Source organism: Liolophura sinensis, chromosome 10 (genome assembly GCF_032854445.1).
Source record: "Liolophura sinensis isolate JHLJ2023 chromosome 10, CUHK_Ljap_v2, whole genome shotgun sequence".
Classification (NCBI taxonomy): domain Eukaryota; kingdom Metazoa; phylum Mollusca; class Polyplacophora; order Chitonida; family Chitonidae; genus Liolophura; species Liolophura sinensis.
Window position 1 is genome coordinate 10,076,156 of NC_088304.1, and position 17,537 is coordinate 10,093,692.

A 17,537-nucleotide genomic window follows, 5' to 3' on the forward strand; every position below is an offset into this window, starting at 1 on the left:
CACTGAATGTTGAAATAGCTCTTTTTACCCATGAGTGAAAGATTACTGAAGTAATGTTCCCCCCAAAATTCCTTTCTTCTGGTTAGCATCTGGAAAAAAGGTGAGGTGACGTCAGAGTTCCTATCGTCAGTATGGCTCATATTAAAAACCCACCACAGTTTTCAAATATTTGAATGCCTTTCAACACTCTCAAAAAAAATTTGAAAAAATAAATGAGAATATTTTTAGGCATGATGAACTTTACTTCATCTTTTATGAGTGGAGGAATCCATCTGGGGTAAACCAGTGGCCTTGGGCAATTTACTGACAAACTCCTGTGTGTAACTTAAAGATATGCATGCCAAGACAAGCAGTTTTCAACAAATGTTAGACTGTCCAAACACCAGTGTTGTTAAGTGTCTATTGTCACCAAGGCCCATGAACAGCGAAAATTCCCTCAATCTGCAAATTCCTTTTCCAGAGCCGGGTTTGAACCCACACCTTGGATGTCGTAGCAACTGAAAGACTAGCACTTTAATAGCCTGATTATAACCTGCTGAATCAATGGAATGTGCAGCTTTGTTGGTCTAGAGCCTGTAGCCACAAAGATAGGTATGCCCAAAAACAGCCTGGTACAGTGTACTCACCTCATCAGCATGTCCTGGCAAATCGTGGAGCAATTTCCTAGCCTTGATGTCCCAGACTTTGAGAGTGGAGTCTGAGCTGCCACTGACGAGAAGTCGACTGTCAGCTGACCATGCCACTTGGTACACACGACTGACATGGCCGCGCAGTGTGGCCAAAAATCTATAAAAAATAAAAAAAAACACCATGGAATAAACTATAAAAATAAAAATTTACAAAATATCCAGATGAAACAATCTTGACATTGTGTGAGGACAAATTTTTTCAAAATTTGTTCCATGTACTTTTGGGATCACAGATGTTTTAACTTTGTTCTTAACAGATGTTGTTAATATTGCTAATTTTATTCACTTATTCTTAGTTTGGTTACATTCAGAACAAATGCCAAAGGTTTAAAACTGTTGCAAATGAATGGCAGCCCAAAAAACCCCATTGGATTTAAAGGGGAGCAACTCCAACAAAAGTGAAAGTGAATAAAAAGAGTGACCAGAATTTGTACTCATGAGTAGTCTCCCCTTTTCTATATGTTGTGTATGTCTTATGAAAAGCTAACAGAATGAATGAAACAAATTTGAATGATATTACAAGGCAGAATGCTACTGAATAATTAAGCTCCAATTTATTACATGCAGACTTATTTACCAATGGCCTTTCAGATGACCAGTCTTGTCATAAATGTAATTACAAATGTGAAAATTCTCATCATTTTCTTATTGAATGTCCCGCATATGCCGTTCAAAGGAAGCAGGAAGCACATGAAAACGATTTCTCCAAATGCTCACGTATCTATTTTCCTTCCGCATTGCTCAAAACATATCTCAAATATTTTACTTTTTGGATCAAATGACCTATCTCTTGAAGACAATAAAACCATATTCTGTTCTGTGCGCAAATTCATTCAAGATACTCGAAGATTTATCCATCGTACTCACCAAGTAATTCAAACAAGCTCCTTTTAAGGTACAAAGTGCTAAGACTGAAACCCATTCTTAAATCTGTTATATAATCGGTACTTAATGAAGTATACGAGTGTGTGCAGTATTGGATGCCTATGTGTATTGTAAACATGTTATTCTTCACTATCAAGTTTTGATTATATAAATGTATGATGTATATAAGTTTGAGGAGACCCCCCTAGTGACCCATGGGTTGTGGGATATCCTCAGTAAACAAATAAAGAATTAAATATTACATGTAGTCACCGTGAGCAACAAAAAAGTAACAACCCATGCGGTATGCATTTAGAAAACTGGATGGTGGAACGAATGCAGTGATGTAACTGAAAGGGTCTTTTGCACAAATTAGGCGGCAAATTTACAGCAAATACTCCTGCTGTTCATTTTTTACTTCCTTAGTTTTTTTTAGACTACACCAATTTAAATTGTTGTTTTATGAGCAGAATAAATCTTTTTTCAATGTCAGAGGGAGGCATAAAAAAAATAAAACAAAACTGGAAAATCAGCTAATTTGTGGAAAATTTGGACCATCCCAGCAATTTTCCCGGTTGAAGACAGGTTGATAAGCTTTTAAAGACAAGAAATTCATAAACAGCTCATAAAAAAGATTGGACAGAACAAAAATAAAAACCACCCCAGCAATTTTCCCTGTTGAAGACACATTGATAAGCTTTTAAAGACAAGAAATTCATAAACAGCTCATAAAAAGATTGGACAGAACAAAAATAAAAACCAACCAGCAATTTTCCCTGTTGAAGACAGATTGATAAGCTTTTAAAGACAAGAAATTCATAAACAGCTCATGAAAAAGATTGGACAGAACAAAAATAAAAACAACCCCAGCAATTTTCCCTGTTGAAGACAGATTGATAAGCTTTTAAAGACAAGACATTCATAAACAGCTCATAAAAAGATTGGACAGAACAAAAACAAAAACCACCCCAGCAATTTTCCCTGTTGAAGACAGATTGATTAGCTTTCAAAGACAAGACATTCATAAACAGCTCATAAAAAGCTTGGACAGATCAAAAACAAAAACCACCCCAGCAATTTTCCCTGTTGAAGACAGATTGATAAGCCTTTAAAGAAATTCATAAACAGCTCATAAAAAGATTGGACGGAACAAAAATAAAAACCACCCCAGCAATTTTCCCTGTTGAAGACAGATTGATAAGCTTTCAAAGACAAGACATTCATAAACAGCTCATAAAAAAGATTGGATGGAACAAAAATAAAAACCAACCAGCAATTTTCCCTGTTGAAGACAGATTGATTAGCTTTTAAAGAAATTCATAAACAGCTCATAAAAAGATTGGACAGAACAAAAATAAAAACCACCCCAACAATTTTCCCTGTTGAAGACAGATTGATAAGCCTTTAAAGAAATTCATAAACAGCTCATAAAAAGATTGGACGGAACAAAAATAAAAACCACCCCAACAATTTTCCCTGTTGAAGACAGATTGATAAGCTTTCAAAGACAAGAAATTCATAAACAGCTCATAAAAAGATTGGACGGAACAAAAATAAAAACCACCCCAGCAATTTTCCCTGTTGAAGACAGATTGATAAGCCTTTAAAGACAAGAAATTCATAAACAGCTCATAAAAAGATTGGACGGAACAAAAATAAAAACCACCCCAGCAATTTTCCCTGTTGAAGACAGATTGATAAGCCTTTAAAGAAATTCATAAACAGCTCATAAAAAGATTGGACGGAACAAAAATAAAAACCACCCCAGCAATTTTCCCTGTTGAAGACAGATTGATAAGCCTTTAAAGAAATTCATAAACAGCTCATAAAAAGATTGGACGGAACAAAAATAAAAACCACCCCAACAATTTTCCCTGTTGAAGACAGATTGATAAGCCTTTAAAGAAATTCATAAACAGCTCATAAAAAGATTGGACGGAACAAAAATAAAAACCACCCCTGCAATTTTCCCTGTTGAAGACAGATTGATAAGCCTTTAAAGAAATTCATAAACAGCTCATAAAAAGATTGGACAGATCAAAAACAAAAACCACCCCAGCAATTTTCCCTGTTGAAGACAGATTGATAAGCCTTTAAAGACAAGAAATTCATAAACAGCTCATAAAAAGATTGGACGGAACAAAAATAAAAACCACCCCAGCAATTTTCCCTGTTGAAGACAGATTGATAAGCCTTTAAAGAAATTCATAAACAGCTCATAAAAAGATTGGACAGATCAAAAACAAAAACCACCCCAGCAATTTTCCCTGTTGAAGACAGATTGATAAGCCTTTAAAGAAATTCATAAACAGCTCATAAAAAGATTGGACGGAACAAAAATAAAAACCACCCCAGCAATTTTCCCTGTTGAAGACAGATTGATAAGCCTTTAAAGAAATTCATAAACAGCTCATAAAAAGATTGGACGGAACAAAAATAAAAACCACCCCAGCAATTTTCCCTGTTGAAGACAGATTGATAAGCCTTTAAAGAAATTCATAAACAGCTCATAAAAAGATTGGACGGAACAAAAACAAAAACCACCCCAGCAATTTTCCCTGTTGAAGACAGATTGATAAGCCTTTAAAGACAAGAAATTCATAAACAGCTCATAAAAAGATTGGACGGAACAAAAATAAAAACCACCCCAGCAATTTTCCCTGTTGAAGACAGATTGATAAGCCTTTAAAGAAATTCATAAACAGCTCATAAAAAGATTGGACGGAACAAAAATAAAAACCACCCCAACAATTTTCCCTGTTGAAGACAGATTGATAAGCCTTTAAAGAAATTCATAAACAGCTCATAAAAAGATTGGACGGAACAAAAATAAAAACCACCCCAGCAATTTTCCCTGTTGAAGACAGATTGATAAGCCTTTAAAGAAATTCATAAACAGCTCATAAAAAGATTGGACGGAACAAAAATAAAAACCACCCCAGCAATTTTCCCTGTTGAAGACAGATTGATAAGCTTTCAAAGACAAGAAATTCATAAACAGCTCATAAAAAGACTGGACAGAACAAAAATAAAAACCACCCCAGCAATTTTCCCTGTTGAAGACAGATTGATAAGCCTTTAAAGAAATTCATAAACAGCTCATAAAAAGATTGGACGGAACAAAAATAAAAACCACCCCAGCAATTTTCCCTGTTGAAGACAGATTGATAAGCCTTTAAAGAAATTCATAAACAGCTCATAAAAAGATTGGACAGATCAAAAACAAAAACCACCCCAGCAATTTTCCCTGTTGAAGACATATTTACATGACAGGAAAGCCTTTCACGACAGGAAATTCACAACAAGCTCAAGATCAGACAGGATAAAAAGGTGGATTTTCCGTTTTATTTTTGTCCCATTTTTAGGATTTGTTAGTGTCAGAACACCCATAAAATTCCAATATAATTTAGCTGTAATAATGTATATTTCATAGCAATGATAATTGGGTCATCTTGTTCTGAAGTAAAATAACAACCAAATATGTTTTAGGAAAAAAAAAATAGTCTGGAGCAACAGACAGAACATGCACAACTAGCCACGAATCATAGAAGACATATTGACGGCCTCTGAGGCTCAGTTGGTTAGCGTTATACCACCTACCACCTACCGATACTGCATGTATAGAATCTTTATAACTTTAAAAGAAAATACAACACTTGACTGCATATATGTATATAATTATATTCATCGATAACTTATCCCACATAAAGTTTAAAAACTATGCTTTTTCCCAAGAAACATAAAAGCATTGGACCAATATTGGCACTCTGACACGTATTCAATTGGGCCATTTGGGGAAACAATTATCGGACCAATACACGTTTTGCACAGTGGCGCGGCACTGGTCCAGTACTGGTTTGGGAATTTCACCATTATGTATCCATTTTTAAACATGCATTGGACCAGTGTAGTAATACATTGATTGGCCCAGAGTTGCATAAAGTTATTAGGCCAATACAGCACCAATCTTTGTAAGAATAGGGCCAGTACAGTACATTTAGAATTGGGCCAATGTACTCTTTGCTCATAACTGGTCCTAAACAGATATAGTGAAGACCCAGAATGCTTATCCCCAATCAAATCCATTGCTTTTCCTAGGAATAAAAGTAATCATTCAGCGACATTTGTTAAATTGATATTTGCAGTAACCCTACCTTGATATTTTTTTAACCTTTTTCTATTGGTCGACAAGAAAGCAACATATATGCCAAACAGTACGACTGTCAAAACCTTTGGCTTTAAGGTTGAAAATGTTACCATAGCAGCTCTTGGCAAAAGGTTTGATGAAGAATACAAACTGGTGGGAGACCAGTGAATCACCAAAACAGTTTCAGAACTTACTTACATTTATAAAGTAAGGAACTCAACCAACATGTATATGTAAGTTTCAAATAGTTTAATTGATCCCACCTGCACCAATGGCACAAAAAGAGTTGACTCTTAAATCAAGCACAGGAAAATAGCTCGGACCGATCAAAGTTCATTTTCAGTGATTTCAGCGATTTTGCTGTTTTCCGAAACAGTCACTACTGACACAGTGGCTTGAGACTCAGCGCGCCTCTTCCTGCCCCCATGCCTGTCGCAGGCGTTGCGAAGCCATATCATCATTTCTCTCTCGACCTGGTCTTCTGTTGTTTTGAAGGCAACGTTCTTCAGCATCGCTTCTGTGAACACACATTTCACAAGGCAAATTAACTGCCAGTTTCTTTGAATACAACTGTATCGAAATAACTACACGTCAACGTGTATAGAATCATCCTAGGCAAACTGAAAGTTTCTGAGAATAAGCCCATTTAAAGAAACAAAACAATTGGCTTTCAAATTATCCAATTCGAGATGGTTTGAGATCACGGGATGTCTTTATGAGGCCAGCTTGTACTACTGATCATGTGAATAATTTGTGTAAATGACGTCACAGTACAATGCACAAGTGACATTAAGTCATCTTCCCTACGTCGGTTACACCATTAAGGTTTTGTATATGCCGCTCTTTTAATGTATCTGTTTTTCCAATCTTATAAAATGACAAGTTCAACTAAATCCCTTTATAGTATGTAACGAGTTTTGTAACCAGCAGTAATTGACCAATCCAATAACCAAGAAATTACTTAAAGGGGCTATACCGGATATTTTCAGCAAAAAAAAATTGATAGTCACAAATCAATCAAATCTTATGTTATTGGTAAAGAACTAGGCAAAATAATACTTCCCACCAAAAATCAGCCTCATCCATGCACGTTTTAGCCCGTTGATTAAGTTGATAAAATTGCTAATTCGACCCGAATTAACGGTTTTATTGAACTTTATCTGCTGTTCTAAACACTAAGGCGTGCATCAATGAGTCTGATTTATGGTAAAGGGCAATATTTTGGGCTGTTCTTTAATAATGGCATAGGATTGGATTGATTTGCGACTACCACTTCCACTTTTTGCTGAAAATGTCCGGCATAGCCCGTTTAAAAGAAAAGAAAATAAGGCCTCACCGAAGTTTATCGTCATATGAAAGGCAATAAAAAATTGTTGGTAAAAATATTTTTATTATTTTTCTACGATTTTTCCTCACCAGGTTATAAGCGTTTGAAATTTTAGATTCAATGGAGGCCTGTTTCGGCCATAAAAAGGTCCAGTGATGTCATAATTCTGCTTTCATTTCTGTAGATCATACATGTTGGATGGATACTACGTCTTCGATTAAAATGCTTTGGGTGATATTGGCTTGCGTATTAAATCATGAAAGTTTGATGCCGGAATAAACAATTGCTGCGGAATTAACAAATTCCTGTGACGTCACTGGTTCTTCGGTTCTCAATAGGCTTCCATAAAGTCAAATTTTCAAATCCTCATAACTTTGTAAGAAAAAATCGCAGACAATAAATAAAAATATTTTTGTGAACCATTTTTCATTTGAGACTAACTTGTTATCAACCCTTACTATGCTTTTAAGATCTTTGTGGCATAACAAAAGAATTGGCAGAATACTCTGTGTTCAATTCGGAATTGCAATACCCTTTGTATAATTTGCGAAATGTAGCAAGGTACCTAAATATAGAGTCAAAATGAATTGTATGTCTTTTCTCGGAGTTGTTAACTTGCTATAATAGCAATGTTGATGAGTGGAAATTCTAATATTATAATTTGCGCCCTGCATACTATTACAGGTACTGTTGTGTTATTTGTGTCAACTAACAGCCTAGATAATGGATTATCAAACGGAATTAAGGGAGAAGCCAAGCAACGTTCCAACTGGATAGGCAAAATTGAAACTGGTCCCATTTTATCGGGCTATTTTCAGCAGTTTTAACATGAGTGAGATAGGAAAATTTCAATTTTGGACACCCTTCTCAAGAAAAATGACCTCTAAACCGGCAAATTGGACACCTTGCTTCAGATTTCTGGCTAAACCCCTGAGCCGAAGGCTGGAGCCCAAAAACAACTGGTCAATTCATCAAGGCGACCTGATGACCCTGACAGGATTTATTATGGGAAATAGAAATAAAAGTCTCCTTCAGGGCCTCTAATCAACTACATAATGGACAATCAGTATGGACCAGTTGTTTGAGCGTTCATGCCTGCCGCTTTGCCTGTCAAACAATAGGTCAATTCTGTAAGATAGTCCATTATTTAAGCGATTGAATCACCTGACAGGATTTTATTTCATTAAGTGTAAGAAAACTAAAGAACCACAATTATCCTAGCTTAAAGGCCTTTCATTCCACTTGTATAGTTGCACGCACTTTGAAATTACGACTTGCAACACCACAATCAACTGCCAATTATGGTAGTTACTTGGAGCTGCCATTTTTGATCTCCTAGACTCTTCTTCTTTGTAGGTAGGGATTGTTTCAAGCACTTTTTATGATCAGGACAGTTCAACTTATATTTCTAAAAGCACTGTTACGATCTCCCATCTCTATTAAATGTAACAAAAAGCAACAACAATATTTGAAGGGGATAGTACATAAAGAATTTTTTTAACTTATTCCATGACAGAACACAGTTCAGTTCAATGTTGGCAGCTCCCAGTAATTAGCATAATTAGCAGTTTACCATGCTACCAAAAGTACAACCAACTATAGAATGAGGAACGAAAGCCCTTTTAGCTAGGATACTTGTGGTTCTTTAGTTTTCTTCCCCTCAAAATACAAGACTGAGGTAAAACAGACAAAATGAACATTCTTCAACTCCAATTAGGTCATGAAAAAAAAAGAGAGAATGAAAAACTATAATATTTAACCCACCAATCACCAATGCGATAGATGGGAAGCAAATTGCCAAGGACCAAAATGCAGGCACATAAACTTTGTCCAGGATACATTAATATCAAAAACAAATGCTCAGTAAAATGCTTACTTTTCATTGCAGCGCATAGGCGCAGACCACCAAATGCTCTCTTCGGTTCAGTCTGCTGACCTTTCCAGCCCTTCCTCCCTGCCCAATTAAGGTTCAGAGCAACATTATGGGATATGGTTTGAGACATCACCCGTCTGGTCGCCTCCTTAAGATTAGAACCCCCGATGAGGCTGAGTTGATTGACCTACAATAATATTACATACTGGTATAATAACCTTGTGTTGTAAAGCCAAAATAGCATTGATGGTTACCTATATTGTTTTTTTTACATCCTGAAGGTGATGCTAAGTGAAAATTTTCAAGCTGTAAAGCAATACAGTTGTTTGCCAAAAGTTGGCTAGGGTGGTGATGGGTTGGGTGGGAGTCAAGTGCTACTTCTTTGAACATGAAGCTGCGCTAACAAAAAACCCCTGGACCCGAGGGCTCAAGTAATACTAAGTGAATTCATCCCTCCTAATGCTTATCTGAGCCATGTTTATATGTGAGTATAAATTGTGCTTGAATAATAAATTGAAATTGAAATTATCACTCTAACTCCCCATACTAATTCTATTCATCAATCCTTAAGGTGAAACATCTCATGTTCCTGAAATATCATCTTGCAAATTCTGTGATGTTACTCAAGCTGCCTTACCTTATTTTCTTTCTTAACGGCACCTTAACATACTGCCACCCCCAACCCCCTTTCCATTTTCCATAATAGACCATCTTTATGTACTGCCATTGCCCTTCCAATCCTCTTCCGTTAATCATTATTATGTACCAAGCCTCTCCCCTAAATCCCCCGCCGCTGATAATAGTAATGTACCATGCTTTCCCCCCCCCCCCCCCTCCCCATCCAAATCAGCCACTGTGGACCATATTTATCTATGTACTCCCTCCTCCATAGATTATTATGTACCATAAGACCTTCCACCCATGTCCCCCGCCCTCTACATCTACCGGCAGCCATAGGAAGGTAGAAAAAACACATAGAATAAAGTATAAGGCACAATAGTGACATAAAATTGCCATACCAGTACAAAAAAATTATCAGCCCACCAAGTTTCATTGAGGTAACTCAATTGGTTTTGACCACGACAATACCATTTGGAAAACACTGTAGCAGCTGGATCCAAATAAGAAATCCATCATGTCCACGAAGTTTCAACTCCGGAAATATCTGCAGCCATGTAACACCCAAGACGAGATGACCATCCCAGCATGGCATCCGTTTTGTTTACCACGTTACAAGAGAATCCTGTGATGAGTTTAGGAGCAGATGCGTTGACAAGCTCTCTTGCAGGTATAGGCACATACTGTCCAAAATCGGACAAGAATTTACTATCATTAATATCTATCATAATAGGGCAAAAACTTCAGAAATAATTGAAGCAGCATCTTGAAGTACGAGAAGATGAGTTGTCAGCTTAAGCTTGCTTACAGATAGATGAACAGACAGACATCAACAAACTTACCAGTGATTTAGCAATTTCTTTATCTTCAATTTTGTTTTCCATTCCATCCAGCTCTTCCATGGACTTTATTGGAAAGGTATCCATCACATCTATGGTGCCACTTGATGCCTCTTTGCTGATCATCATGTTCAGCAGCTGTCTTTGGGACAAAACCTCTTTGCGGACTTCATCCAAAGATACCTGGACAGCACTGATAGCCTTTAGTATTTCTCTGTCTGTGGCTGAAAAAAGAGCATTATAACTATATTTAATGTACACGCTGTTTAGATTTAATGAAATCTGTCTACAGCTAGTGTTATTTGTTGTCACACAACTTTCAAGATCAGGCTGTTGATTTAGTTACATCATCGGTCCTTTCAGTGCGATGTGTCAGTGCGTGATGTACCGGTATTTATGCTGTTGACTAATCACATTACCTGCACAATGATTGTCTTTTTGCATTTTTGATACTATTTTGTGTACTTCACGCGTGTATTCTCGAATTCCGACTCATATCTATCGACCACAGCCTTGTGGCACTTGAATGTAAACAAATCTCCCTTGCTTGTCGCCCCTGATTTTCAGAACGTCGCGACGTCATCAGTACGCTGCTTTATTCATACTTGCCCCTGATGACACATATTCCAGTTGATGCTGTTTATGGTTGTTTTAACGAATATTAAAAATGTGGCATTTGACCTTGAACTCCAAAAACAAGCCTTACATGTTAAATTTGTGTAAGATAGGACACGGTACCTTGTCGATTGTCCACTTGTATACCAGCAGGAACATGGAGGCTTGGAAAAGGTGGGACTGGCGGGGCTGGGGGGAGATGTTTGCGTTTAACTGGTCCGGCAACAGCTTCATCATCACCATCATCGTCTGTGTCGCTGTATAGTGTTCGCTCTTTGCGCCTGTACAGTAAGGCAATCGGTGCATTATAACATGTGTACATTATTGTTCACTATCAAATTATGATAGTGCTCTTGTCAGAAAAAAAATGCGAGTTTGGAAGCAGCGCGATCTTAATTTGCTCTGTGAAGCAAGGCTGAGATTGTTCCTTTCAGTATTTCTGTTATATGATGGCGAGTCAGTATTTCTGGGCATCCCCGGGTGGAAGAAACCCCTGGAAGAAACCAGGGTAAACCACCGACCATTGGCAAGTCACTGACAACTTCTCCACATAATCAAAGGTGGACAGCAGGAGGTCTCAAACGAATTGCAGTCCATTAATACCAATATTACCTGATTTTTCTTGGTACTTACAAGCGTTGTCGTCCACCTTGCAAAAGATAGCCTCATAACCAATCAGCCAAACGGCCTGGAATGAGAGAAACATTCCCTGACACTATGGGAAATCGATCCCGGGATGTCTTGACCAGCACTTCAGCAGCCAAGAGCGCTAGCCACTACTCCATGGCTGTGGGCGATAGTGTTTTAAGTTTTGATTTGTTTCTCTTTATTCTTTACAGGAGGCTTATTGTTGTAATAGTGTTGTTTTAATGCTGTTCTCTCTATGTACCTTCTTGCACCCTTCCCCATTCCAACTTCATCATCTGTTTGTATGTCTGAGGTTTCCTCGGCCATTCGAAGCTTTCTTCTGCCATCCTCATAGCTATCTGCATGGAAAATGCAGAACATTTGACTGACTGACTGATTACAGTCCATTTTTATTACACCGTACTCATGAGTATTTCCCTTATATGACAGAAGGTCAGTATTTATGGTTGGGTGGAAAAAAAACCAGGGAAAAACCACCAGTTGACCACCAGTTGACCTTTGGCAAGTCACCGACAACTTCCCTCCTGTATTATACAGTGATGGAATGCGCTAGTTCTCCAGCAAATGCGGCTCTGTTTTCACAGCGCTACTAGCATCATTGTTCTCGAAAAGTTTGAATTTGCATCCCAGCATGTTGATCACTGGCTTCCCTGCGCCACGGCCCACAGGCAAGAATATCTGAATTAGGCGATAAGATGATAGATCAATTGTGGTTTAAACCTGACTGACCAATTGTGGTTTATCCCAGCATATTCTGGGACTTTGCTGTGGGGGGCATTTGTTCCCCAAGGCCTGGCACCTATGCATTTCATTTTCATATTGTCCATTGTTATGTATAAACAATACAGCGAACCGAGTTTTCTCAATTTCTTAGTTGTCAACACTTAAACAAGTATTTATTTTTACCTAATTCTGTTCAAACCGCGCTGCTAAGGGGCATGTGTGGTAGTATATTTGCAATCACATGAACAGTTAGAATAAAACCCTGTCTGAGGTAAGTGACAGGGAGACGTTTTCATTCGGCTGTGTGAGCCAAATATCCCAATGTCTCACACACGTCACTGCTTTGGTTATTCTCTTTCCGCTGTACGTTCATTTTGTTTTGTTTTAACATCATTTAAGTATTCAATATTACCTTACATGTATTTGCACAACGGCCACCAACTTCATACATTGAGGAAACTAGAGCACTAGAAGTAAACCATTGCTTTGTTGCACACTTGTGATACCAGTGAAACATTGCTGCACCAATATAAGATGCTTAATTGCTATCGTTAGAGGCTATCGGTGCAGCACCTGAGATGAATTTTTACATTTGCATGACACTTTCTGCACGACCTGTAAAACAATGCATGGAAAACCTGCCTCAAGTCATTCATCTGAGTGTGTTGTCGGCGAACATGATTGTAATGATTCACCATCACAGAGGTTTTTTTCATTTTTTGATATCAAAAAGGAATACATTGGAGCTATTTTCTGATGGTTTGAAGGTCAAAACTGCCCCATGAATGTACAGTTCTGCAGCCTGCAGGTAACAAGAGACTAATTAATATGTGGTTTACACGTCTTAAAATGGTTAGTTTTTCCCTTTGAAGTATATGCAGCATTATTTAGAACCTTAGAATCACCATTTTCTGAACTGTATGTCTGACATGTAATATAATGAGTTAAAATTAATAATGAAACGTTTTACATGATACTCACCACAAGCAGACAGGATGCGAATGCTGTAACTTGGCCAAGTTTTGTCAGCTGCTACTCTGTCTTTTACAGCTTTAGTTACGTTAGACATATTGCGATACGGTGGCCAAAAAGTTTTTGTCTGAGACTGTAACCAGTTGGAAGCAACAAGCTCTACTTCATCCGTCTCCACAAAAACTACAACGGCATACATTGTCAATGACATGTATGTCTGTAAATAAGAAAGGATTCACAAATTCAGTACATTTACACAAATCACAATTACATTTGGGGTGTATGTCACATACAACATTGTTCTTCAATTCTTTTATAGTCCTTCACTAGACTTTTAGAAACAATAATTAAACAGTGTCATGATTAGGCTAGTTCAAGCTTGGAAAGGTTTAAATACATGTATGTACAGTATGTAGATATTTATTGTCTAATAACTGAAGTACATTTCCATTTTCAATGACAATCCCTCTAGTTGGTCCTCTAATGTTTTCACAAATATTAGAAACTTGAACCACAGTATCATTAAATCAATATACATACATACATATATATTGGCAATGTCTGGGAAATAGAAAGTTATGGTAAGGCAGGCATTTGGGGCTTTCTCAACAAAAAGATTTGATCAAATTATCGCTCTTGGATTAAATTTAAAAAACACACAAAAAAGACTATTGCTACTGATTCTACATGTATAAGACTCCAACCCTGCATAATGTCACGTGTATATCCCTTTTCTGTACCTAACAGCTGTGAATAAGAGGAATTGCGACATGTACAGTTTTATATGGCAACAACACATATTTCCGAACCACTTCCTGGATGGGAGCAACATGGAGTTTGTCACAGAGGTCGGTGACCATGTGGATGTTGATTTCACTTGAATTGAGAGGATAAGAGAAAAATGGTCTACATGATCTGAATGACTGATAAACCACCAGTACATCTCCACCACAATACAAAATATTTTTGATGAGGCAAACCTTTGACCCTACCCCAACACAATTGTTGCCGGTTTCTGTTACAACACAGAAACGGTCCAGTTCAACTTCTGTGTATTGGACACAGTTCTGGTATTTATATCCCTGTGGAATTGGACCAAGAAAATGTTGCTTTTTCAGTCCACCATCAGCAGCTGTGGGCAATGTAGCAGCTGAGGGAGATATCTGAGAGATCTCTTTCAGTCTTGCGACAAGCTGCTGTAATGGCAAGCTTTTCTTCCGCACAAGCCGCTTCAGAGTTTTCAGGTGGTTTTCAAAAGGAAATGCTGATATTGTGTCAAGAGGACCATGTATTTTCACCTCTTGAGCAAGGTGGACCAGATTATGGACATTGTACACGACCTGGTCAGCACCGTAAAGGTGCGCAAAGTGTTGGACAAAGCTTACTAGAAGCTTATGTGCATAGCCCACTAACTGATAGCAGAGAGACGGACTTATAAGTATGGTAATTCCGACTGAGAGCAGAAGGAAGTTTTTGTACAACTCATCAGCGATACTGTCCTTTAAAACAACAGTTCCTGTGTACAAAAGAAACATGCGGAATTCTGTTGCCTTCCATCGGTCTATCTCTGACAGTGAACGGGGTTTTCGTGCAAACTCCTTAGGTATAAACTTACACATGTGAAGCAAGGCAGCTGAAATGCGTAATTTTGTCTGAGGCCCTAAGCGAATTGTAAGTGGACCCCTTATCAATAACACAAGGATACGACGCATTACACCGAGGCACACTAAGTGCATATAGTCAATTGGAAACTGTGACACCATAGAGAACAAATTGCAAAGCGGACTTGTTCCAGTGTGATGGTTCTTATCTTCCTGCTTTTCAAATGATTCATCAGTTCGCAGCGTTGCATGAGTTTCAGGAAATGTCATTTTCCCATTATACACGCCTTTTTGCGTACATTTTTCACATGCGGAATAACCTGCGTGACACTTGATTTGTTTGATAAAGGCACGTGCTGGTGCATCACAGATGAAGGATGTTATGTTAATCTGGTAATGCCTACCTTTGTATTGTATCCCCTCTAGTTTTAGCTTTGTATACTCTGTGATAAAATCTTTCAAAAATTCAGAAGGATCCTTTGGTTTTTCTTGTCCAACAAACAACCCAATGACAAACGGCTGGCATTTTGCTTCATTTTGTATCATTCCCAAAATAGGCCACAGCTGAGTGTTACTACTTTTGAAAATGGGGAGTCCATCCGTATTCACCTGAACATCTATGACTTTGATACATTCCATATTTTTGTTCAATTCTATCCTTCGAATTACACAACCTTGGAGTCCAAAATGATAGTAAGAACCCCCACATATCTGCTTTATCCCCACAACATGTCCAGTATCCAAAAGAGTCCTGGGGTCTTTAGGTAAATTTGGATGATGGTTTCTAAGTAAGACTAATAGCCTGCCAACTGCTGTGTGAGTGATGTTATTTTCAACTGCCCATGCAGCTAACAAATCTGACGACAAAACATTTTCTTCCTCTGAATCAGTACTACCGCAATCATTAAATCTATCACTGTCTACATCCATTGTTGGTATGCTGTTAGGAAATGTCCCTTCATTGTCTATTATTTCATATAATACATCATTGGTTTCTGCTTTGTCTGTGAATGTATTATTTTGTTTGGAGCTAGCATTAATGTCGGTAGTGGTATTGTCAACGGAACAAGTGGCAGTATTGATAGAGACATCGGCTGTAGTACGGCTACTACTGCCAATGCCAGATGGAGTAGTACTACTGGTACTTCCACTAGATTGATCATTGTTAATACAGACAAATTCTTGACCTTTCACCAAACCATGCTCCAAAGCTGTCTGTCTACTTTGCTGGCCTTTAAGCTGACATGACCTTGAACTATTTTGAGCAATGCTTATATTGGACAGATATTTATTTACATTTTCATGTATCCGCCTTCTTTTAGTCCAGTACGACATATTGTCAACTGACTTTGTTTAATAAGTCACATGTACTCACTATTTTAGTGATTCACTGATTGCAATCTGTGTCAATAAATAAGCATGGCATCAAAAACGAAGTAAAGAATGCAGCATGTCTGCTTTAGCCTTTACAATTTCAGTGCTTCCCAATGATTGACAATGTCCCCATGTAAATTTATCCTTGTCCGTGCCAAACTGATAATATAGGTAGACAGGGCCTTCGTTTGGCCTACTCGTATGTATCTATAATCTAGAAATTGAAAATGGAAAGTGAAAGTGAAATGTACTGAATTGCCGTCACTCATTATGTTTTTGTAACAGTCTGTAGTTTTTACGTTTTCGTGATAAAAGTTCGAGACAATCTTACCGTAGCTCTAGGTAGCAGCCGACAGCTTTCTTGGCGCCAGATCCCAGAATTCACTGTTACAGAATGTTCGTTAAGGAATGGCTATCGTCCGGTCCGGCATTGGCCCGGTATCACGCCGGTGAGCGCGCCGGAACAGAACGTCTCGTACATTTTAGGTCTCGTACTTTTGTGCTCGTTAACCCAACAGTACTCGTCAGCCTACATCTTTCGGAGATTTCGCTTAACTCCGGTCAAGGTACGGAAACTCCGAACGTTTTTCCGAGCGCTTACGAGCGATTCAAATCGGAACATCGCTCGGAGGTTTTCGCTCAACTCCGGTCAGGTGCAACAAGGCACGGAAATCCCCGACCAATGTTTCGAGTTGTGCGAAAACAAAATATGTCATATTTTTATAATATCTACATGCAGCTTTAGCTCCAGAAAACAGTTATTTTCACGTTCCATGTAAACAGAAACTCACATTTGGTTATGTTGAAATATCTCAAGTTTAAATCAGTTGTAATAATTTGCCACTGTATGCTGATAAAAAATAAATAGCCCCCCCCCACTAAAAAAAACAAACAAACAAAAAAAAAAGCAGAAAAAAAACACACACACACAAAAAATCAAAACAAACAAACAAACAAAAAACAAAACACAACTCAATATTATTCTTTTTATTTCTTTGGACCCAGGCCTGTGCAAACTTATCTAAAGAAAATTTTGCGCTTCGTGGGACTTGACGGGATTTTTTAAAGTCTCCATAACGGCAAAGCTTCATTGGGTCAGCAACGGGCAAGTTACGGCGATATTTAATGGCTCAATAATGGCCAGCCAATAATGGCCCGAGGGTGGGTCAGTACATGCTTTGAGTATCGGTAAAACTAAACTGGGCCAGCGCTGGGCCAGATATGGCGATCATAACACTGGCAAAATA

The 17,537-nt window shown here is 38.0% G+C and overlaps 2 protein-coding genes across 3 annotated transcripts in view; both read right to left on the minus strand.

Annotated features, from left to right (window-relative positions):
* Positions 1-17,537, minus strand: part of LOC135476371 (notchless protein homolog 1-like) — a 62,096-nt gene that overhangs the window by 13,486 nt on the left and 31,073 nt on the right. Inside the window, exon 12 of the mRNA XM_064756371.1 lies at positions 627-786. Coding sequence (XP_064612441.1) covers positions 627-786 — 160 coding nt within the window. The remainder of the gene's footprint in view (positions 1-626; positions 787-17,537) is intronic.
* Positions 5,640-17,105, minus strand: LOC135476589 (uncharacterized). 2 transcript variants are annotated; one of them, XM_064756663.1, is made up of 7 exons: positions 16,622-17,105; positions 13,325-13,532; positions 11,862-11,958; positions 11,096-11,253; positions 10,361-10,581; positions 8,904-9,087; positions 5,640-6,217 (listed from the first exon to the last, which is right to left on the minus strand). In XM_064756663.1, exons 2-7 carry the CDS (start codon positions 13,524-13,526, stop codon positions 6,027-6,029), a joined length of 1,053 nt encoding a protein of 350 aa, XP_064612733.1. In that variant the 5' UTR covers positions 13,527-13,532; positions 16,622-17,105; the 3' UTR covers positions 5,640-6,026. The 2 variants fall into 2 exon arrangements, with proteins under 2 accessions (XP_064612733.1, XP_064612735.1); XM_064756665.1 differs by lacking the exon at positions 16,622-17,105 and having other exon boundaries at positions 13,325-14,115.

Coding starts and splice junctions, on each gene's coding strand:
- LOC135476589 (XM_064756663.1), bottom strand. CDS start 13,526: ATGTCATTGACAATGTATGCCGTTGTAGTTTTTGTGGAGACGGATGAA. Junction 11,959..13,324: donor TCGCATCCTGTCTGCTTGTG/GTGAGTATCATG, acceptor TTTTCCATGCAG/ATAGCTATGAGGATGGCAGA. Junction 6,218..8,903: donor CCTATGCGCTGCAATGAAAA/GTAAGCATTTTA, acceptor GTGTGTTCACAG/AAGCGATGCTGAAGAACGTT.